Source organism: Hemicordylus capensis, chromosome 3 (assembly GCF_027244095.1).
Source record: "Hemicordylus capensis ecotype Gifberg chromosome 3, rHemCap1.1.pri, whole genome shotgun sequence".
NCBI lineage: Eukaryota > Metazoa > Chordata > Lepidosauria > Squamata > Cordylidae > Hemicordylus > Hemicordylus capensis.
The window spans coordinates 242,025,276-242,050,347 of record NC_069659.1 but is presented as its reverse complement, the minus strand read 5'-3'; the positions used below and the strand labels follow the sequence as shown (position 1 = coordinate 242,050,347).

Below are 25,072 nucleotides of genomic sequence, written 5' to 3'. Positions count from 1 at the left end.
GAGAGGAGAGCAGGTCCTTACCTGCTCTTCACCACCGCGTGCAGCTTCCTGCTCCGACGGCACTGCCCGCAAGAACCCACATGCTGTGCTGGCGCACACATGGCGTTTGCGTATGTGCAGATGCCATGTGTGTGCTGGCGCTGCATGTGGGTTCTTGTGGGCAGTGCTGTCGCAGCAGCTGCATGCGGTGGCGGAGAGCAGGTAAGAACCTGATCTCCTCTTTTTTTTAAAAAAAGATCTCACTTGTCACTCCTCTCCCCACAGCACCAAACCTGTGTATGAACTTCTGTTTGTGCCTCCTCATAGCGCTGAACCTGTGCACAAACCTCGGTTCACATACACACATTTCACACCTCTTGAAAATACCACAATGTATTTGGCCACACACAGAGCCCACTAATTCCCTTTCTTCTCACAAATATGCACACATAGTACTTAAATATAAAAAGTAAGCCTTATTTTTCCCTTTCTTACAATATAAACATTTCTGGGATTTGTCCATAGGGCTGTGATCCTTTGCACAGAGCAATTACTTGGGAGTAAGCCCCAATGAATTCATTAAGGCTTTGCTTGGAATAAACTGTGTAGAATTGGCTGCAGTTCTAGACATCATTTATTTGAGAGAATCCTTTATCAGATTTGAAAATTAAGCTACATAAATTGCAAACCTGTCCAAAGAACTCAGTACTACACACACACACACACACACACACACACACACACACACACACACACAGTGTGGGGAGGACACAAAATAACAAACCAACAGCAAACAAACAGCGAACTGGCTGAAAGGATGTCGCGGGGGTGGGGGGGGAGACCGAACTGGCTGAAGGGATGGAGATGAAATGAAGATGAGGAAGAGAGCTGGATTGGTTGTGGCGGGGGCGGGTGGGCGAGGAGACAGGGAGAACTAGGGGCACAGATGCTCTATGCTGGGTCAGCTAGTTCTAAATATTTGTGTAGAACTGTTACAAGCAGTCTTGTGCTCGATGGAGCTTTGAACTTTCCTCTAGCAGACAATGCAGTATACAGATGGCTTTTGGTGTGGATGTGAAGCATATCCTTGCGTGCCGTTTCTTCTGACCCTTTCAGGTGATGTTATGGACCTTTGTAACATATGGAGAGATAGCTGAAAGCCAGTAAAATGGATTTAGAGGATTAATATTTCCTAGGTATGGGTGAGTGTGCAATATTGGTTTTCTGTTATGAACAAGACAGTGGCTGACATGAGGAAAATTACTCAAAGTTGTCCCATTTGGCAATGTCCTAGCTTGTCCTTTAAATGTCAATGGGAATACTTTGAGCAATTTTTTTCATGTCAGCCAGTGTTTGAGGTTCATGGTGCTGTGCTTTTGCATTGAGTTCATTAGTATTTGAAATGCTGCACCCAGGTACCCACAGGATAAATGGCTTTAGAAAAATGTTTAGGTGGCAATATTATTAGAAGTGCTAGTAGTTATTCCAGGCCCAGTGATGCCTCCATAATTTGTGTGTGTGTGTCTGTGGCCTTCTCAATGCCTGACATCTTCTGATTGCTGTAACTTGTTCTTGATACCCAGAACATATCTGATGACTCTTTGGCTGCCATGATTCATAGTCCTCTGTTGCCAGACAGAAGGCTGCAGGTCTTCAAGAAGCCTGCAGCATCACTGTGCTGAAGGTTTCTTTCTGCAGCAGACTGGACACAGAGGGAGAAAGGGCAGCATCTCTCCTGTCCCTCTAAAAGCCCTTTATATTTGTATAAATCTGTTCCTAAGACTTGCACAGTTCTCAGGAACAGATTTATAAAGAAAAAAAGCACTTGGGGGGGCGGGGGAAGGAAGAATGTAAAGTCGCTCCCCCTCCCCCCTCTGCACCCAGTCCGCTGCAGAAAGAAGCTTTCAGTGCAGGGACACTGAAGGCTCCTTGCAAACCCACAGCTCTCCTCCCGTTGTTGGAGAGGTGAGGATTGTTTCAGCCTTTGAGTTTTACTACAGTAGGGAATAAAAGTAGTATAATTGAACTGAATCGGAATACATATTTTTATTCACAGATAGAAAGCAGTCTCTATTTATTTATACACACAGACACACTTTGTATGTAACCCCTTGAAAAATCCATACAGAGACGTATATCCAAAACCAATTTGCTTGCTCACTGTTTAGAAAACCATTTAGCTAGTGCTAGCAAACTATTTTCAAAGCAAGAGCTCCCATCCCACCCTGTAATCAATGACAATGTGCTTTTGAAATTCAAGTGAAACTTAAATGTGTCCCTGGGAGGCTGCTATTCAAAGAACTCTGTACTGGGCCAAATGCTTAGCACTTTCTGGACATCAGCAGAAGACACTGAATATGTAAAACCTTCTAGGGTCAAAAAACAATGGATGATGTGAAGGAGAACCCCAAATAAAAATCCTAATTTCCAAATCTTAACTAACTGAATGTCTTATTTAATCAAACACTCATGATAAATTATAAACCATCATTGATTCCTATACATCGATCCCACTTATTAACACTATTAAAAGCCTTACAAATAATCATGCATAAAAATGATATCCTTTAATTAAAAATACATGTAAAAATTCATTCCTATAATATAAAAAAGTCCAGATAGATATTTCTTATGAAGTTCCCAGTTGGTGTAATAAAAATCAACTAGCTGACCTGGCGCAGAGCATCTGTACCCCTAGTTCTCCCTATCTCTCCTCCCCCATTTTCAATTCTTTCTCCCCCCCCTCCAGCCCCATTTCTTCACCCATCCCATTTTGTTCTCCTCCCCACAGCCCATTCTCCCTCGGCGGCCAGGGTGCTTTTCCTCAGCAGCCGGCCGCCGCTTCTCCTCAGCTGGCCATTTGCTGGCGGCCGCTTCTCCTTGGCCGGTTGTCTGTCAGCCTGGCACCAGCCTCTTTTCCTTAGCCGTACATCTGCTGTTCGCTTCCCTGGCATGGCTGTCCATCCTGGCCGGCTTCCCCTGCATGGCCGGCCGTCCTGGTGGCTGCCGCTTTTCCTCCACGCCCGCTTCTCCTCCCCTCCCCGTCGCTAATCCACAGCTCTGTTGCAAGAGCTGCCACACACAGTATTAGTGACTGGTATGCCTAGGAGAAATAAATATATAGATGTGATGTCCTTAATAAAACTCGATGAATATTTCTCGTAAGTCTATGAGTTGATTCGAACTGTTCCAGAAAAATGTCTACTAATTCTTTGCAATATGCCAGATGAGTTTTGACTATTACTCAGCAGCCTTCAGTGGCATTAATCCGAAAGTTCTTTACAGTCCATCAATACAATCTATACAATAAATGAATAGAATCAATGAAGCTTACTTCTAAGTAAGAAGATTGTGGCTGTGCAGTCCAATTGTATGCTAGTTGGCCCAGAAATGTCAATGTTTTTTGGATTGTAAAGGTAAACTGTGCTATCAAGTTGATCTTGATTCCTGGCACCCATACAGCCCTGTGGTTTTCTTTGGTAGAATACAGGAGGGGTTTACTGTTGCCTCCTCTCACGCAATATGAGATGATGCCTTTCAGCATCTTCCTACATGGATGCTGCCTGATATAGTACCAGCGGGGATTCGAACCAACAACCTTCTGCTTGTTAGTCAAGCATTTCCCTGCTGCGCCACTTAAGGTGACTGTGTAGGATTGTAGCCCGGGTATATTCATTAAGTGCTTTCCCCAAGTGCTCAAAGCACTTTGCACACATGCGCACACGCACACACTCTTGGTAATCTTTACAATAGCCTTGTATAATAGGCCAGTATTAATATCACCTTATTCCAGATGGGGACTGAAAAGGTGAGGGTGAAAGAGAATGCTTTACTTCAGGCCACCTTTTGAGTTCATGTTTGATGTGATATTTGAACTGAGAGAAGCCCCAATGATTATGCCTTTCATTGTCTCCTCACTGTTGAAGCTTGTTGCTTAAGTGTTCATGTTTTTCAGCCATTTGGTGGACTACCCAGCACCCAGCTAGTTGACCTTAATTTTTGGGTGAAGATATTAATTTGAATGCTTGCTTCAAAACAAGTGGTTGTCTGTCCTCAGTTTATCTAATGGAATCAGGTTGCTGACTCAAGGGAACTTTTGCATGTACGGAATGAGAACATAAAGACAACTGTTTGCAGCATAATCTAGTGTATGCTGCCATATGTCCTAGATACCATTGCATATAGTGCAGTGTCTACTCTACTTAACACTAGTCATAACTATTGAGCCTAGTGGTTAATAAGCTTTTTGTTTAACAATTAACACAGGGTTTGGTTCTCTGATTCATGGCTCAATTAATAGTCTGTGAGAGGATCACAGGGAAGCTTATGCCTCCCTACAGAAGTCCATCCTCATTCATTGAAAACCATTGGCCTGGAGAAACTACCAGAGGACAAAAAGGACAACTAAAAATTTTAATGCATTCATTGGTTGTTCCCAAAGTAGACCACTTTGTTGAACAAGAAAATAAAGCTGCAGCATTTTTTTCCAAATGAATCAAGTTTTCACTGATTCTATTCACAGTAAGTTCATACTTTGGCCACTTTTGTCTATTTAATGCTCTGTAGCATTTTTCACCAGAGTAATAGCATGTCAGCACATTATTGGCTTGGTCTGGGGCAGTTTGAATGATTATAAAGCCTAAGTGGCATTAATTTGAGTCTAGCTGGAACTAATTGATAGATGACAGCATGGTTTATGCTTGTCAGCTTCTTTTCACCTAGATTTACCATTGACTGATCATTCTTCAGTATGTTAGTGGGAAATAAATGTGGGGGAGTAGATGCAGACCAGACCACTGCTGCTTTGGAAGCTCTGTCAGACCTGTTTTTCAAGTATTCTGTCTCTTTTGTGTAGAGCCTATGGGATGTAGTAACTAGAGTGCTGAACATGTAATGGGAGATCAGGGTGGGATTTGAAAGTATGATGTGGATAATTAGATTAGAAACTGATATAAGAAGCCAGAAAGTTCTTTTAGGGCATATGCATGGATTTCTGAGTCCAAACTGCTTTTCAAATAATTGCAGAAGTGGCTTTCCATGTAGGTTTGATATATGTAGAGGAGTGGATTCTGTTGGAAAGAAAATAATTTTTAAAATACATTTGCTGTGCAGAGAGCTAACCAGGCTTTTCTCTGGATTATGTCTGGCCAATATCTGTAACATTTAAAATGCTCACTGGGGGTTATGGTTCATTGGGCAAGAATTAAGGAAGTGATCTCTATTAAAAACATTTGTTGCTTGCTAGGATGGACACCCAGCCTAAGTGCTGGGCACCCAGGGCGGGCAGAGAGTGGCACCAAGCTGTTCCACAGGCATTCCTTCTCTGGGTGCAGTGTGCGAAGCTTCAAATATGTTTGTGTCTCCAAGTGTTGATGATAGGTGGCTACATAAGAGAGGAGAATTGGCACAGCAGTCAAAGGCAGACAGAATCAAGCACTATTTCTATTCATCATTTCCTGGATGAAAAATGATGTGTGACTTCTGTTGTTTTGGGGATCTGCCCTTTCTCTCACTTTATTTTGCTGGGGGACTACAACTCAAATGAATGATGATCTTCCATAGTTAACAAGTAGTTAAAGGGTGGATTTTCCTTGCTTTTAAAATTCGTTCTCATGGTTGTGTTAATCATAAATATAGAGCCAGGGTGGTAATTACTTCTGATCAGTTGAGAATAAAAGGGTGTGATCTTCCTTCGTGTGGTATTAATTTTCATATAATGTCACTTCTAGAAATAGCTTTGTGAAAGGCTCTGTAGCAGACCAATTTTATATCTCCTTGTTCTGTGTTAATTTTCTGTATTGTATTGTGGAAGAGCTTCATAACTTTATGTTTTGCTGTTATTTATTATGAGAGGTGGTGGTGTTAGTGAGTGTGTTGAATGAATTCTCAAGTGGTTCCCTATTTGCATTAGTTCTGTTCTTCTTTTTGTTTTGTTGCTCCACCTGCACTCTTGATTCTCCCACATCTTTGGATTGGGATTTATTCCTTTGTTTTTACTCCATGCCCAAATATCTGCCTTAACTGTGACCAATCTGATGTTGACTTGAGGCACTTAATTCCAGCAGCATTTTGTGAATTGATAAAGGTTTTCATCAATACATTTGATGATCTATCATTTGGTATATGAATGAGTGTTCTGCTGATTTTAAAGACACTAATGCTTATAATATATCCATATTAGTATTGGCTGCTATATGACAGTGTTGTAGCTTCTTCCCTCAAGCCTGAATTTCTCTGGTATGGACAAGAGAAAGGTCTACAATACAGGAAGTTGTATATTCTCTCCTAGCATGGCAATTAGAATAAAATACATTTCTGCTCTAGGTTTCTCTTGGTCCCAAAGTATTTGTCAGTGCTTTTTCCTCATATTTGTGTAAGGCATGGGGTCTGTCTGTGGCCATGAGCACTGCCTGTCTTTGCCCCCCAAAAAGTGCACTAGGTGCTTCTGTTGCTGCTTTCAGTGTAATTTTCCCTGAAACTGTAGATGACCATAGTCTATAGTTGTTGTGAATGGAGGATGGCAAGGCTGTATGAGATGCATACCCTGGCAAAACTCAAAGATTGGCTCATCTGCCATCCTCAACTGTGTCTCAGACCTGCTTCTGGTTATTTACACTTTTATTTATTTATTAAGTATATCCCACCTTTTGCCATTGGCCCCAAGGCAGTTAACCACATAAAGACAAGTTTAATAATAAAAACGTGTACAATAAAATTATGCCAACATTCAGACCGGTAAGTACTAAAACCATCAAAGAGCAACATCAACTCTCCACCAAGGTGCCTGCATCAGTCACACGCCAAAGACCTAGTGGAACAAGTACATCTTTACAACTTCTTAAAGCCTAGAAGGGAAGGAACATTTCAAATCCCTCATGGCAGGGAGTTCTATAACTTGGGCCCACCTTGGAAAAGGCCCTCTTCCACATGCATGCTTCATTGAATGACAGTATGCATGTGGATCAGGCCACCCTAAAAGATGGTAGGGTAGGGTCATGTGGCAGAAAATGGTCCTTAAGGTACCCAGGACCCAAAGCTTTAAATGTAACAGCCAGCACCTTGAATTGAACCCAGAAACAGATAGGCCAAATACAACTCATGTAGATCAAGAGGCACCCACTAAGAATCAATCCAACTGCAGCATTTTGAGCTCATGGTTTTTTCTAAATACTTTTAAGGGCAGCCCTACATAGAGCATGTTGCCACAGTCCAACTTAGTTGTGACTGAGGCATAAGTGACAGCAGTCAGTTCTGCTGTGGCAGACTGCAGCTGGTGCACAAGCCAAAGCTATGCATAGACCACAGACACTGCTTGATTCTTCAGGAGCAAAGATGAACCCAAGAGACTCTCCCAAGCTGCAGCCTTTTTTTCTTGGACTGTGTGCAGCCCATGCAGAACAGGCAAAATATCCATTCCCCAATCCACTCTTGTACTGAACATAAGCACCTGAGTCTCGTTGGGATTAAGTTTTCCATTTATTAATTCACATCCAGCTCATCACCATCTCCAGACATTATGGGGAGTTCATCCTTTGCTGTTTTTGTCTTGGTCATTACACATGTTTGTGCAGTACAATCAGGAAAAGTAGGTGAAATGCCAAAATGATTGCATCTTGCTCGGGTCCAGGATAGCTTATGCACCTTAAAGACAAATAATCACAAGCCCCTTTGTTTTTGTTGCATCATACTAATATTATTATACCTCTGGAAGTTTAAAGAACAAAACCCATTTCTCTTTTGGTTGTTCATTGTATTCCAGCATCAGGTGTATGTTGTGTTTCCCCATTAAATTTAGTTCTTTTAAAGTGGCTTAGTGTGCTTCATCTCACTATTTAGTACAAATGCATCTTTTAGGTTCACTTAATACAAGGGTTCCCAACCTATGGTAATACAATAAATTGTAGCTGGGGATGATGGGAGTTCTAGTCCAGCAATCTGGAGTACCATAGGTTTGTAACTCCTGAATTAAAACATTTGACAAAGTAGACTGTTCCCTAGGAAGTTCATGCCACACTTTGTGATGTTTTACTGCTACAGTCTTCTCATGACTCTTCTTCTGCAACCCAGAGCCCTATGTGTGTATGCTAAATATCAAAACTCTCACCAGCCCTGGTTATAAACTGAATTGGTATTATAAACCTTCAGTATATGTCTGTGTGCTTGAGAATGTGAAAGTTGTTACATTCTAGAAACAATGATTAAACTTTTTTTTTTTAAGTGTGGTCATTTTGTTAACCACAACTCTCAATGGCAGCTGGATCATGCTTAATATGAATCTCATGTGCTCCTTTGCTTCCCCCTACCCCACCAAGTAATTTCTACTTTTAGTGTCACTGTGCTCTTGGTTTCTGGTCTTTCTGCTACCATTTTCCCCACTGGTTTCGACATCCTGTGAACAAAGTCTCTCTTGGAAATGGTGGCAGCTTGTTCCTTTCATCCCTCTGCCCACATAAACAACCAGTTCTCATTTAAATGTGGGTGCTTATCGCAAGCAAGGTATGTGAAGATGTAAAGAAGAAATTAGGAAGAAGTTTTAAGAAAAGCTTGTGTGTGTGTGGGCGTGTGGGGCGGGGAACCTATCACGTTATTTGCTAACACAGTTTTTCCTGTGATGGTTCAACACTCAACTAATTGTACCATTCATGACCACTAAAATCCATTTTTAGCAACTGCTTGCACAGATCTGTTGAGGTTTAAGTGCTGAAGCTCAACTATTTCAATATTCCTACCGTTATGTGTCTCATCGTGTGTAAGTGAGGGTTAAAAATGCTTTATTTGAAAAGGGTACTATAGCCAACTATCTGTGCTTGGGATGACAAAAGTTGTTTGCTCACTGAGCCCATCTATGGTGCTCCTTTTGAGAATGGAATCCCTGTGATGTTTGAAATTACTGTTGGATCTTCCAGTGATGATTAAAACGAAATATCATGAACAGCCACACGGAAAATGTGAATCCTGTATAATAGGAACTTTTCTGATGGTGGTAGTTCTAGTTGTAGAAGAATTGTAAGATACCAGTACCATATGGACTGAGATCTGGTTGGAAAATAGTGTCACATGCTTGCTTGTGTTTGCACTGAAGTATGCATTTATTTGCATAATTTTTGCCCACCTTTCTCTTGGAGGCTGTGAGACAGCTAATTATGTTAAGAACAATATAAAATATAGTGTACCATAAAATAACTTTTAAAACCCATAAAATAACTTCATAACAGGAGAAAAAGAAGATGATTGGGGGAGGGAGCAGCAGGACATTGCAGCTCAGGCAGCAGTGAATGAATCAACCAATGTTTTCCCCTTAAGTCTCCCCAAAATAATCAGGTTTTCACTGCCTGGTAGTAGGTGGAGAGACTATCAAACAGTTCTCACCTGCCCCTCGGAAGGCCCAATCCCATATGCACACCTGCTGCACTTCAGATAGCAGCCCAGCGAATTTCTTCATCTTGTCAACATACATCTGCACTGAGGGTAAATGTTTTAGATAATATTTTGGCAATATGTTGTTTATCTAAGTGTGGCCACCTTTTGCATTTATGTGACATGCTGTTTTATTTATTTCATTTCATTTCTATACCACGCCATCCAAAGGCTCTGGCTGTGCACAAATAAAAAACAAAAATATCTTCCAGTGCTCACACTTCTAGTCTCCCTTTCATATGTAACCAGGGCAGACCCTGCTTAGCTAAGGGGACAAGTCATGCTTGCTACGACAAGACCAGCTCTCCTCTCCTTCTCTCTAGAAGTGGGGACTGCTTAGGGAAAAGGAAGTCTAGAACAGTGCTTTTCAAACAGTGGTACCAATGGCTGTCCAGCCTTGTTCTAGTCTGACCTATGAGACAACACAGAACAAGCTTTTGTCCTCCTCTAAATGAGAGCCCTTCAGGAGGGCAGCAAGAATTTCCCAAAGAGTTTGGAAAACCCTTTTACCAAAACCCTCTGAGAAAAGGAAGGAACTGTGTATAATTAACAAAAGGGAAGACTGAGGGGGGACATGATAGCATTCTTCAAATATCAGGGGCTATCAAAGGGCAAAGACTTGTCTTGTCCTACTCCAGAGACAGGACTAGTTTTATGGGCTTAAGTTACCAAAGATAGATTTCAGCTGAAAGCCATCAATGTTTTAATACTAAGAGCAGTTTGACAATTGAACCAATTACCAGGGATGTGGACTCTTTTCTGAAGGTCTTCAACCAGGTTGATTTCCTGCTTCAAGCCAGATGTTGGACTAAGTTGCCTGTGAGATCCCTTCCACTCTTTGATTCTATAATTCTTGGTAATATGGCAGGTGGTACTTGGCCCCTACTTGGAAACTACTTGGTAGTTTCAACGCACTGCTCTGCCTGGGCCTTACCACACCAGAAGGAGTGGTGGTGTACTGGCTAGCAGCAAGGTGTGGCTGTAGCAGCTTGACCCTTTAAAGTTGGGCAAGGAGAGAAGGAAATGCAGATCAAAGAAGAAATTAAGAGGCAGCGGCAACTGAAGAAACCTTTCCCTCAGTGTATGGCCAATGGTGGTGGAAAGCCATTTTCGCCTGTGCACAGCAGCTGTGTCTGGTGGCAGTGATATGCAAAAAAGGTACCTGCTGTTGCGGGAAAATCCTCTGGAACCTTGCCCTCCTGTTTAATTCATCCCCTTGCGTCTTTCCATCAAATTGACAGAGAATGGGGCGTCTAACTAAACTAAAGAGGATTAGACAAAGTTCCCTCAATAGAGCTCGTTGCCTGATGGAGAAATTTCCTTTTTACAAGTCAACACAATGAGGATGCGTGCTCAAATTAGCTTTTATTCATTATCATGAAGGCAGAGTACAAGTCTGACAAGCACTGCACACTCAGGGTACGCAGTTGCCAGTTTATATAGGTTAAAAGCAAGTCAGTACATCCATCAACATACGTCATTTGTGGTTAAACATATGTTTTCCTGTAGTGCCAATTAGAGCCTTAGACATGAGTTCCTATTTAGCCTTTCTGCTGACCCTGCTCCTTATCAGCATCTCCAGGTGCCAGCTATTTTTCTTTCTGCTGAGTTGGGGATTTGTCTCATGATCCTGGTTACATGCATTGTCTCTTGTCAGGCGCTGGTATTTTTACTTCGTGGCCGATGGGCCTCACATCCTTGACTCAAACAATTTTGTTCTGGCCTACTGGCCTTACATTCTGTTTAGGAGCCCGAACCAAACTTTTATACACTTTTTTGTGGGCCTGGATTAAACATTTCTTCATCAACTGCAAAGGTGGTACTTGTAACAGAAAGGTTGGAAAGCCCTCCTCATTGCATATTTTCTACTTGTGAACCAAGGAGACAACAGGAAAGAGGAGAAATAATGGATAAGTGGAATTGAGAGAGCATAAACTAGGAGTAGTCTTCATATAGGAATATCATAGTTGTATGCATGACACTGAAGACCCAACCTCTTGCTATTGGGAAGCTGTGTCCAACATCTGAGGTTTCATTCATCACTGTCCACATGTTTTCAAGCTGTTCTCCTTCCCAATAGTAAGAACTCGAATTTTCTTTTATTAAGTGTCAGTTCTCTCTATTAAATCTGAAGAGACTGAATGTGATTTTCTTCTTAATCATAAACACATTTACAATTAAGATGAAAGTATGTCCTGCTGATTTCAGTGGCACTCGCTTCCAAGGAAAATGTATTTAAGATTGCCAACAAGACTGTGTTCTTTTAGGTGTGTGTGGAATTCCTTAGCTCCTGCTGGCAATTTTGTGATCCAACATTTGTTTTTAGCTAGACCCAACTTAACAACTAATGGATGCTTTTCTAACTTCATAAGCCTCCAAAAAAACAGACAACAAGTTTGCCCATTTGTAAGCTTTTAATGCATGCATAGAGGTAAGAAACTCCCGTCTCCTACTGTGGTATATTGAGATAAAACCACGCAGTGCAGGTTGAGATTTTGCTTGAAAGTGTCCCTAGATTTGCCCAGTTAAGCACCTCAGCCACTTAGGGAAAATTGCTTAATACTGGCCGGCAGCAGTGCCACATAATGGCATTTACAGGTGAGTCATTATGGTATAAATTCACTTCAAGTCATATATCCAGTCAACCCTGCCTCCTGCTACTTTGCTGCCCACCCAGGCACAATTTTGGGTCCCAGTATTACCCAGATACTTGGGTATTCACAAGTAATTAGGTGTCTTTAAAGTGGTGGTGTTTTTGAGAAATATGAAAAGGTGGGCATAATGATTTGAATCTAAAGAGCTATCCTTGTCCAGGAGTACTGTGGTGTGTAATACTTAGAGGAGAAAGTCAATGAACCCCCCCCCCCCACCACCACCACTGTAAAAGCAGAAGTGCTCTTCAACTTAGGCATGCACCAGTCAGGAAAATAAATTGAAATTTCTGTAAACCTTCTTGTGTGTTCTCTTTAAAACCTGCTAAGTCAATCAATCAGATTTTATGGGTAACAGAAACACACCTTATTTGGAGTAGATTGATTGAGGATGTTAAGTAAAACTGGCCTACGTATAAATGCTAAATCAATATTGGGTCTGATATTTCTATTTTTAGTCTACTTTCCAGTAGGCTTATGAGATCACCTGGCATTGTGTGTGTGTGTGTGTGTGTGTGTGTGTGTGTGTCCCCATCAATTCCACAACGCCTGGACCAATATGAACCAAATCGGGTACAGTTGTAGGGACACCTGAACGGCATAGGTTGTGATGATGTCATCCACCCCAATCCAAGATGGTGGACGTGTAAACCTTTTTACGGCGCAAGTGGGCTAACTTGTGAACCATCTAACCGGTTTGAACCAAATTTGTGACAGATGGAGATACACATAGAGATGCCCAAATGGCATGGTTTCAGGATTGTGGCTACATGAACAACTTACCCATAAGTGGGTTAATTTGTGGACTGCCTAACCTTTTTGAACCAGATTGGGTACAGTTGCAGTGAGTGACACAGACACCTCAATGGCATAGCTTGTGATGATGTCATTCACGCCAATTCAAGATGGTGGACGTGTAAACTTTTGCGGCACTAGTGGGCTAACTTGTGAACCAATTTGAATCAAATTTGCTGCAGCTGTAGGGGAACATAGGGACACCTCAATGGTGAAGATTGTGACAATGTCATTCACCTCAGCTCAAGATGGTGGGCACATAAAATTTGGAGATGCAAGTGCACTAACTTGTGGACAGTCTAACTGATTTGAACCAAATTTGCTTCAGCTGAATGGACACATTGGGATGCCCCAATGGTGAAGTTTGTGATGATGCCACCCACCTTGATCCAAGATGGTGGATGCATAAACCTTTGATGCGTAAGTGCACTAACCTGAGGACTGTCTAACCAATTTGAATCAAATTTGGAACAGCTGTAGTGAATGACACACAAGGACGCCTCAGTAGTGCAGGTTGTAATGACGACATCCACCCCGATCCAAGATGGCAGACACATGAACATTTGAGGAGCAAGCGATCTAACTTGTGGACCTCGATTTGCACCAAATTTAGTCCAGATGTAGAGACAGTGAAAGGAAAGTAGGCTGATTAGATCTTATTACAACAACTTGTTGTTTACTTACAATGTTAGATCAATATTTGCTTACGCAAGACTGAAGAGTGCAGTTAATACATGGTGGTGATTTTGAGTACTTTACTATGTGCTGACTCCCCTTGATTTTCCTGCAACTGCAGTAATTAAAATAAAGGACCACTGAGGGGCAGCAAACACAGCCACATACAGAGACACCTTTCCTGAGAAAATACTTTCTGCAGCCACAGGGAGATGAGGCTGTCAGGATTCAAGAAAGAGGAACTGGCAGAGGAACAGATGCCATTGGCACCTGGAGGGCAGGCACATATCTTCTGTTGTGTCCTGGTTGACAACAGCAATGTTGGTCTTGGCTGATGCCTGGTTTGGTGGAGGGAGATGATCACTTTTTTGCTCCTGTTTCTAGTGTTGCTCTTGAGCCTGCAGCTTAGCAATGATGGCTTGCTTTGTTTTGGGTTTGTTTCTATGATCTTAAAAGTTTAATTATGATGCCTGAGTTGCATCCTACAACTTTAGAGAGTCTGTGGTAGCTGAGATGGAGATGTTTACACAAGTGTTTTCCTATACAAAGCAACTTCTTTCATCCTGAAGTGAAATGTACTGCAAATTGCCCATTCATTGGTAGATTAATTCCTTTCAAAGAATAGCATAGAAAGCCTCTGTTTTTAATAACAATTTTGTGAAATAAAATCTCATTTGATTTCTGTTTGGGATTCCTTTTTCCATATGTAAGAGATATATTAAACTGTTTGAATAAAGTCTAGCAACAGCTCCTATTCAACCCAGCATAATGTCCTCCCCAGTGCTTGTAGTTGATGTCTCTTTTGTGTTAGCTTTTAGATTATGGGCCCCTTTGGGAAAAGGAAACCATCTTATTTTGTTTGCTATGTCAATCACTTTGAAAACTTTTTTTGTTGAAAAGTTGCATATACATATTTTTAATAATAAGATTGTAATGCACTTATTTTATACTGATTTCCTTTAGGCATTGGGAGTAGAAATCCCTAAATCATAAACAAACTCCACAGTTGTGATGCATGGCATCTTATGACAACCATTAATAAATACCAACTTATTTCTGTCTTGAAAATGTAGAAATATCAAGCAGTACAAACAGCTCAGCTACCTATAAGCATTGATTAATTGCTGGCACATTTAAAGATGGGAGTCAGATGCATCTGACTGATAAAACACAGGCTGCCTGATTAGATACTGTCAAGAGCCACTGCTAGTCAGTGTAGATAATAGTGAGTTAGATGGACCAATGGTATGACTCAGTACAAGGCAGCTTCCTATGTTCCTATGAGAGGGCACTTAAGGTATTAATTATTCTTTGCAGTCATGGCAATAAAAAAGTGAATATTCTAATTCTAATTACACCTTCTTTGTTCTTAACTTTAGAAAGGCACCTTCGAAAGCAAAATGAAGTGAATATTGTCTTTACATTCTACATGTGGATATTTCTCCAAGCAGATTTGAAACTGTTCTTCACCAACCTGCAAAACTAGTTTCTGCTGCACTTCAGACAGGATGAGTTAGCCAAGGAGGAGCTTCCTGTTCTGCCAAAATAGCAACACCTGTCCTGTCTAAAGTGATTTGAAGACTGCATGCAAGCATTCTGACGAAATGAAAGAAGTTGTGCTCTGGTCACCTAAGGAGGTGGCAGATTGGTTGCTGGAGAATGCTATGCCAGAATACTGTGAACCATTGCAACATTACGCTGGGCACAAGTTGATCAATCTAACAAAGGAAGATTTTGAGAAGCCCCCTTTGTCACGTGTGTCTTCAGACAATGGCCAGCGGCTGCTGTACATGATAGAAACTTTAAAAATGGAGGACCACATTGAAGCACACAAAAACGGTCATGCCAATGGCTACTTGATTGTCACTACGGAGAGCCCCATCAGTGAAAATGGCTTCAGCGACACAACCAAACTGAATGGGATGCCAAATGGCTATAGGAAGGAAATGATAAAAATCCCTATGCCAGAGCCAGAACGTTCCCAGTATCCCATGGAGTGGGGGAAGACTCTGCTGGCTTTCCTTTATGCAATTTGTTGTTTAATCCTTACCACAGTGACAATCTCAGTTGTCCACGAACGGGTGCCTCCCAAGGAGGTAGACCCACCCCTACCAGATGCTTTTTTTGAACACTTTGACCGGGTGCAATGGGCCTTTTCTATATGTGAAATTAATGGTTTGATCCTTGTAGGACTCTGGTTCATTCAGTGGCTGCTCTTAAAATACAAGTAAGTAACACCTTTGAAAATGTGTCTCTTGGTAGCTATGAAGTGTGGCTTGTAACAGTACATGGAAAGAGTCGTAAAATATTTCCTGAACATGGGGTTCTTTGGTAGTAAACCATCTAGACACTGACTAAGCCCAGCCTGCTGTTTAGCTTAGCAAGATGGTTGGTTTCTCTTTAGGAGAGAAGTCTGTGTGTGTGTGTGTGTGTGTGTGTGTGTGTGCGCGCGCACGGGGGGGGTGGCGGCAGAAGGGGGGTTGGTTGGTTGCCAGGGCTTGTTTGGGGGGCTGTTTTGGCTTTCAGTTATTGTTTCCTTTCTTGCCTGGTGAGAGACAGTGGGAGGAGCCTGTTAGGGCTGTGAGGTGAGTCACACCTGGTGGGAGGGGCCACATTCCTGATCACTTTGAAGCGACTCTCTATATAAGAGGCAATGGTCAGGGAGCATAGCGAAAAGGGATTAGCAAATGGGGTCATTGGAGTTTTGTGTGGATTTTAGCGGGGAAGAGTATGTGTGTGTGAACTCGAAAAGAGGCCTATTTATCACAAGGAGACCAGCGGGAAGAAAAGGTAAGTACTATACCCTCTTTCATATTCTAGGGAAAGTTTAAACTATTGAATAGCTTACAACTACATAAATAATCTTCACATAATCTAAACAGCCAGCAAAACCAATTATGAAGATAGAAAGCCAGCAGGGGAGGGAGTGCTTCCCAGAGTATAGCACAGAGAGCTGCATGTATGGCTATTTACTCAATGGGCAGAAGTCATGGGTGTGTGCTCAGTGCAAGGATCTCCTGACTTTCAGGGAACAAGTTCATTCCTTTGAAACAAGGGGGCAAATCTGGAGAAGTGCAGAGAGTTATGTGGACAAGACCTTCAGAGATATGATAGAGGCATCCCACTCCCAGGCTGATGATTACTCTGCTGTCAGGGAGAATGAAGGTCTCCTGGAAGGAGGACATCATTCTGAGGAAGTGGCAAACGCCTCCTCAGAAGGGACCCCTTCTGTGAATGATTAGCCCATCTCCTTTTGCATAGGGGATACTTTTCTGGGGGTGGGGGGCCTCCGAGTGGCATTATGGCTATAGAGAGATGGGTATCTGACCTGTGTGTAAACCACACTGTGACTTCCCTGCCTGATGTGAAGATTGCGGATGTCACACAGCATCTAGATAGGCTGCTTGGCACAGCATCTAGATAGGCTACTTGCTGGTGAGGAGTCAGCTGTTGTGGTGCATAACTGCACCAACGATGTTAGTAAATGCAGTTGGGAGGAACTGGAAGCCAAACTTAGGCTGCTAGATAGCAGATTGAAATCCAGGACCCCCAAGGTAGCATTCTCAGAAATACTACCTGTTCCATGTTCATGGGCCAGTAAGACAGGCAGAGCTGAGAGGTCTCAATGTGTGGATGAGATGGTGGTGCTGGGAGGAAGGGTTTAGATTTGTTAGGCACTGGGATACATTTTGGGACAAGATTAGCCTGTACAAAGGGGACAGGCTCCACTTGAATCAAGATAGAACCAGACTGCTGGCTCTTAAAATAAAAAATGTTGCAGAGCAGCTTTTGGAATGATGCCTGAGGGATAGCCGACAGGAGCTGGGCAGTATCTGGTTCAGCAAATGTCATCCCTTAAGATGCGAAGGTGTAAATAATTCAGATAAAACAGAAGGGGACAGAGTAGATAAAAAGATTTTCTTCTGCCAGATAAAAAGCAGACAGAAGGATGTGCTAGCCAGTCAAAGAGGTTAAATGGCCAAAAGAAAGATTCAGCGTGTAGGTGCTTATATGCCAGTGCCAGAAGCCTCCAAGCTAAGATGGGTGAGCTGGAGTCCTTGGTTGCTAATGAAAACATATATAGTGAACAATGGAAACATGGTGGAACAGTGAGAACCAGCGGGACACAGTTATTCCTGTATATAAACTCTATAGCCTGCGTGGTGTAGTGGCTAGTGCTGGACTAGGACTGGGGAGGCCTGAGATCAAATCCCCTTTCAGCCATGAAACTAGCTTGGGTGATTCTGGGCCAGTCACTTCTCTCTCTCAGCCTAACCTACTTCACAGGGTTGTTGTGAGGAGGAACCTAAGTATGTAGTACACCACTCTGGACTCCTTGGAGGAAGAACGGGATATAAAATGTAATAATAAAAAATAATAAATAAATAAATATAGAAAGGACAGGGTGGGTGAATTGGGGATATAGCACTGTATATTAAAGATGGGATAGAATCTCACAAGCTAGAAAACGTAGGAAGACCAGTCTTCCACAGAAGCGCTGTGGGTGACAATACAAAGCCTGAAAGGAAATGTGCTACTAGGCAGGGGCGTAGCTAGGGGAGAGGGGGCCCGTGTTCATCCCTCTCTTGGGCGGCCCCTCAGAGTGAGGGAGACAATGAAGGAAATAGGGAGGGATGGAGCTGGAGGGCCCTCAGGAGCTGGGGGCCCGTGTTCTTTGAACCCTTTCGTTCAATTATAGCTACGCCCCTGCTACTAGGGACATGCTATCTCCCTCCTGATCAAAATGCTGACAGTGACTGGGAGTTGCATAAGGAAATCAGAGAGGAATCCGATAAAGATAGAGCTGTAATAATGAGTGATTTCATTTACCCACACATAGACTAGGTAAATACACAGTCAGGTAATGACAAAGAGGCCACATTTCTTGTCACACTGAATTACTATGCCCTAGAACAGTTGGTCATGGAACCAACCAGAGAGAAAGCAACCTTGGACTTAATCCTGAGTGGTGTATAGGATCTAGTACAAGATGCCAGTTGGGTGGAACCTTTAGGAAACAGTGACCATAGTGTGATCAAATTCAGCATACATGTGAGGAGAGAATTGCCAAGGATGTCTAACAAAGACACTTTGAATTTCAGATGAGGAAATTTCTCTAAAATGAGGAGCTTGGTGAAAAAAGAACGGAAAGGGAAAATCACGAGAGTCACTTCACTCATGGAGTTTATTTAAAACCACAATAGAATGTATACCAAAAAGGAAGAAAGATACCACCAAGTCTGGGAGGATACCAGCATGGCTGACAAGTAAAGTTAAGGAAATTATAAAGGGGAAGAAGACTTGCTTCAGAAATGAGAAGGCCTGTCCAAATGAAGAGAACAGAAAGGAACACAAACTCTTGCAAAAGAAATGCAACATTTAGCTAAAAGCATCAAGGGGAATATGGAAACTTGTTTAAATACATCAAAAGCAGGAAACCTGCCAGGGAGGCAGTTGGACCATTAGATGATGGAATGAAAGGGATTATTAAGGAGGATATGAAGATTACAGAGAAGCTAAATTAGTTCTTTGCATCTGTCTTTTTATTATTTATTATTATTATTATTATTATTATTATTATTATTATTATTATTACTACTACTACTACATTTATATCCCGCTCTTCCTCCAAGGAGCCGAGAGCAGTGTACTACATACTTAAGTTTCTCTTTCACAACAACCCTGTGAAGTAGGCTAGGCTGAGAGAGAAGTGACTGGCCCAGAGTCACCCAGCTAGTATCATGGCTGAATGGGGATTTGAAAACGGGTCTCCCCGATCCTAGTCCAGCACTCTAACCACTACACCACGCTGGCTCTTTACGGCAGAAGATATGGAGAATATACCTGTGCCTGAACTGAGCTTCTCAGGGACAGAGGCTAAAGAACTGCATCAGATAGAGGTGACAAGAGATGACTTTCTAAACTGTCCGAAAAAATTAACAAATCACCAGGGCCAGATGGCATCCATCCGAGAGTCCTTAAAGAACTCAAATTGAGATAGCTGACCTCCTTGCAAAAACATATAATTTATCCCTACAATCAGGCTCTGTACCGGAGGACTGGAAAGTAGCCAGTGATTTTCCAAAAGAGATCTGGGAAATCACAGGCCGGTTAGCTTAATGTATGTTCCAGGCAAATTGATGGAAAGCATCCTCAAGGATAAAATTGTTAAGCATATAGAAGAACGGGCCCTGCTGAAGGAGAACCAGCCTCACAATCTTGCCTCACAAACCTTTTGGAATTATTTGAGAATGTCAACAGGTGTGTCAATAAAGGTGATCCAGTTGACATAGTATGCCTGGATTTTCAAAAAGCTTTCAATAAAGTTCCTGATCAAAGACTTTTGAGAAAACTTAGCAGTCATGGAGCAAGGGGACAGGTTCATGTGTGGACTAGTAACTGGTTGAAAGTAGGGATGTGCGAAACGTTTCGGATTCAAAACGTTTTGTACCCAAAACAACCTGTTTCGGGTGTTTTGTAGACAAACAAAACACCCATTTTCCAGATCCAAAAGTTTTGTATACAAAACAAAATGCCCCTGTTTCGGCTACAAAACGTTTTCTTGTTTCGGACCTCAATTTTGTGGTGATCTCTGAGTCAGTCTCCATTTTGTGTTTGACATCTCTTTCAGTTTCCCACCCTTCCAGCCTTCTGATTAGTGACCTAAATCATGGGCTGACCTGCTGACAATTCCCTCCTTGTTCCCCATTGGCTCTTTTGCTTCTTCCCACTCTTTACTGAGCCCACATTGGCCAGTGGAAGGGTTGCTAACCCATGAGGTGCTGGGTTCTGCTGTTTCTGTGGTGTTCTGAGTGTAGATTCTCTGGTAGCATATGAGAGTGGATTCTTGTTTTTCACTGAAAATCTTATATGCTACCAGAGAATCTACAATGAACACCTCAGAAACAACAAAACCCAGTACCCCACAGGCTTGTGGGTATGGGGGTGGTTGACACCCTATGTGCACTACACAACACCTCGCCCCCCCCAGTGGAATTATGGGGCTGCTGAAACCTCCATTATTCCCTATGGGAGAAATCTTAAAGACACGTAAACTTCAACAAATCACAAAAGATCAGCCCTTTGCCTAATTCCTTTGAAATAATTCTGGAAGTTTCCTTGCCCCCATTGGGCACTACCACCCACCACACTCTGCTCTGGGCCATCCCTTTCCCCTTGATTTGAAGCGATACATTTGCTGGAATCCCCATTTTTCCCTATGGGAAAATTCTTAAAGATGTGTAAACTTTTTTTAAAAATCACATAAAAAATCAGCCCTTTGCCTAATTCCTTTGAAATTTGGGTGGTAGCTTCCACCCATTGGACAATACTACTACCACCAACTCTTTTTGCCCTGGGACCCTTTTTAAAAATCCAAATCGATTCGGATTTGAAAAATTTGGCTACAAAACAAAATGGCTGATTCGGATTCAGAAAATTTGGGTACAAAACAAAACGGGGATGTTTTGATTCGCATACAAATCAAAACAAGAAAATTCCATAATGCACATCCCTAGTTGAAAGACAGAAAACAGAGGGTAGGAATAAATGGACAGTTCTCTCAATGGAGGGAAGTAAGAAGTGGGCTCTCCCAGGGATTGGTACTGGACCAATGCTCTTTCTTGTTCATAAATGATCTACAAGTTGGGGTAAGCAGCAAGGTGGTTACCCCAAATTTGCTGCTGACACCAAACGATTTAGGATAATGAAATCCAAAACAGATTGCTAGGAACTCCCAAAGGATCTCTCCAAACTGGGGGAGTGTGCAACAAGATGGCAAATTCGGTTAAATGTTAACAAGTGTAAAATGTAAAGTGATACATAGTGGAGCAACCCCCACCCCCAACTTCACATATATGCTGATGGGGTCTGAGCTGTCAGTGACTGGCCAGTAGAGGGATCTTGGGGTTGTGGTGGACAGCTCATTGAAAGTGTCGACTCAATGTGTGGCAGCTGTGAAAAAGGCCAATTCCAATGCTTGGAATGATTAGGAAGGGGTTTGAAAATAAAACTGCTAATATTATAATATCCTTATACAAAACTATGGTGCGGCCACATTTGGAGTATTGCGTGCAGTTCTGGTCATCATATCTTAAGCAGGACATTATAGAACTGGGAAAGGTGCAGAAGAGAGCAACCAGGATGATGAACAGGTGCTTGGAGCACCTTCCTTTATGGAGGCACGGCTCCAGTATCTGGGGCTTTTTAGTTAAGAAAAGAGATGACTATGGGGAGACATGATAGAGGTCTATAAAATCATGCATGGTGTGGAGAAGGTTGATAGAGATTATTTTTTTCTCCCTCTCACATAACACTAGAATCAGGGGCCATCCCATGAAAAGGATGGCCAAGAAATTTAGAACTGACAAAAAGAAGTACTTTTTCACACAATGTTTAATCAGCCTATGGAATTCTCTCCCACAAGATGTGGTGACAGCCGACAGCCTGGGTGGCTTTAAGAGGGGTTTGGATAAATTCACAGACAGGTCTATCAATGGCTACTAGTCTGAGGGCTCTAGGCCACCTCCAGCCTCAAAGCCAAGATGCCTCTAAATCCCAGTTGCAGAGGAGTAGCTGAAGGAGAGAGGGCATGCCTTCAACTCTTTCCAGAGGCATCTGGTGGGCCACTGTGTGAAGCAGGATGCTGGATTAGATGGGCCTTGGGCTTGATCCAGCAGGGCTTTTCTTAGGTTCTTTTGTAATGTGGGTGCATCATGTGCCATCTGACAAGGGCCTTAGATCTTTTGAGTTCATAAGAAGTGGAGACAACTTGGTCTGCTCATATTGTTGATTCAGTGGTGCCCTGTGCTATAGCCTTAAGGATTAGAGCTCTTAAAGACTAGAAAGGGGAGCGCCTCCTTCAGCTACCACAGTGCTGTATTGCCCCTTGAAAGCTTATCCAGGGCAGTTGTTGTTGACTTCGACAAGTGGCAGATTGCAAGACTGGCAGATAATCAAAATATGCTAATGAGAGCCAGATAAACAGATACAAAGTTATGTAAAATGGTTTGTAAAACTGGTTTTTATCAACATGAAGATCTCTCTTGTGTTGATTTCAGGGCCCCAGAACAAGTACACCAAGATATGGAGTTCAACTACTAAACACACAAAAATTAGCTATGATTATATAATTAAGCTACAAAAAAATTAAGCTTGCCTTTTAGTTACTGTAATAATTATAAACTAGCTGGGCTGGGTGCAGAGCATCTGCGCATCTGGCTGGCCCACCCACGGCCACTGTCCCCACCCCACTCCCCACGTCGGCATGCCTGGCCTTCTGGCCGACCGGCCGCTTTCCCCCCACACTTTCTGGAGGGCTGGTCAGCCCACTTCCTCTTCTCCCACCCCGTGTTTTCTGGCTTGTGGGCCGGCCGGAAAGCCGGCCCGCTACCTCCTCGTGCCACCTCCTCCCAGTGACCGGGCCAAGCCGGCCCGCCGCCTCCTCCTGCTGCCAGCCCAGCCCACTGCCACTGTCTCCTGTTCCTGGCCACCGGCTCCTGTTCCCGGTGGCCGGCCCGCCCCGCCGCCATTGTCCCCCCGCCCCTTGTCTCTGTCTCCCAGGCAGCTGCTCTCGTGAGAGCTGCCACACATGGGGTTAGCAATGGGTATGCCTAGGAGAAATAAATATATAGCTGCAATAGCTATATTTGCAAATAGTGAAATAGGACAGATTCATTAGGAAACAAAGTTTCTATTCAATTAAAGGGGGGGGAAACCGTTGGATTGCAGGATATTCATGGCTGTGGCAGCTCCAACTGAGCTCCGAAATATCGGGTAATTTGATAGCCCATGATGTTCATGCCATGAGGTCTGATGTCCAATCCGAGATATTATACTGGTCTACAAAATCATAACCATGGAAACACAATTTGGCTTGGTCCTCCATGCTACCATGCAGTACCTCCGTAGGCTGGTGGCAACAGCAAAAGCTGAAGATTAATGTTACAGCAATGTTTAAGAAGTATTTGGTAACCTGTGCTTCTAAGCATATGGTAAGTGCTGTTAGCTCAGCAGGCAACAATTACGATTAGCACAATTAGCAGGAGTCCACACTCCAGAGACCAACATAGAAATGAATTCAGAGGCAATGAAAAGAAATCATATACTGCTAACAATAATATTTATAAATAATTTGTACACATTATACCATCCCCTTGCACACACTAACATATAAACATTGTATTTCACAAGACAGATAATGAAGCAGATTCTGGGCTTGTCTACACTTTCAGGACTCAGTCTTGAAGGCCTGAAACAGCAACCCTGTCTCCTACAGCAACCCTCAAGGAATTAAAAAAAAAAATCAATTCACTCCCCATTCAACAGAGGGCTATACTCACTCTTACAGCAGCATGGTAATTTGTACAGTTGAAGCATTACTTGCTTCCCCCATGCCCAGAGCTCTGCGTAACAGCACTTACCATATGCTCAGAGGCACATGTTACCAAGTTCTTCTTAAACATTGCTGTAACACCGATCCCCAGCTTTTACTTTTGCCACCAGCCTACACAGGTAGTGCATTTGGAGCATGGAGGATCTAGCCAAATTGTGTTTCCATGGTTATGATTTTGTAAGCCAGTACAATATCTCAAACTGGATATCAGATCTCATAGCATGAACATCATAGGTCATCACATTTCCTCATTTTTGGAGCTCAGTTGGAACTGCCACACCCATAATTATCCTGTAAACCAAAGGTTTTTTTTCTTTAATTGAATATTCTTGCTTTTTAAAATGGCGGGTGCCACAGTGGTGTAACTAGGTCAGAGGGGGCCTCTGTTGAATAAATGAACATTGGCCCCTTGTCTAATTTTTTTCTGCTGTGGAAATATTTTGCACTTTATTTATGTAGTAAAGCAAATGCCCCATTATTGCTGCTGCTCCTCCTCCTGCCACTTCTTTGCTCTCTTACCTGCCCACTCACCCTGCTGCTGCTCTTGTTGCCGCCGCCAAGGCTCGTATGCTGATGATAAGCAGATGATAACCACTTTGCTGGCTCTGGCAAGGAAAGAAGCCATTCTTCTTCTTCCTGGCCTGTGAGCCAGCGGGCAAGTGGTGCCACCAGTGGCAGGGGCAAGTGCGGGGCCAGCAGCAAGAGGAGGGAAAGAGTAGGTCTGTTCTCAGAGGCATGAATCAAACCATGTAATGGTTCCCCTTTCAAGACATTTTTCCTTTTTGGGGCGGGGCGGGGGGGAGATTTCACCAGCCAGCCCTTTCACAACTGTTTCACAACTGTTTCTTGGGCAACAAAGAATGCTGCAATATACTGAGTCGTACCATTGGTCCATCTGGCTCAGTATTGTCTACCCAGACTGGCAGTGGCTTCTCCAAAGTTGCAGGCAGGAGTCCTTCAGCTCTATCTTGGAGGTGCCAGGGAAGGAACTTGGAACCTTCTACAATTCCCAGAGCAGCTCCATCCCCTAACGGGAATATCTTACAGTGCTCACACTTCTAGTCTCCCCTTCAAATGCAACCAGGGCAGACCCTGCTTAGCTACAGGGACATGCCATGCTTGCTACCACAAGACCAGCTCTCCTCTCAAAGGCAGAAACTGT

The 25,072-nt window shown here is 42.9% G+C and overlaps 1 protein-coding gene across 5 annotated transcripts in view; it reads left to right on the top strand.

Moving 5' to 3' along the window:
- The window catches only part of SGMS1 (sphingomyelin synthase 1), a 115,476-nt gene that overhangs the window by 73,643 nt on the left and 16,761 nt on the right, over positions 1-25,072 (top strand). For all 5 annotated transcript variants that reach the window (XM_053309532.1, XM_053309529.1, XM_053309531.1 and 2 more), the window contains one exon: positions 14,897-15,744. In XM_053309532.1, the coding sequence (XP_053165507.1) occupies positions 15,122-15,744 (623 nt within the window). In that variant the 5' untranslated portion in view covers positions 14,897-15,121. The remainder of the gene's footprint in view (positions 1-14,896; positions 15,745-25,072) is intronic.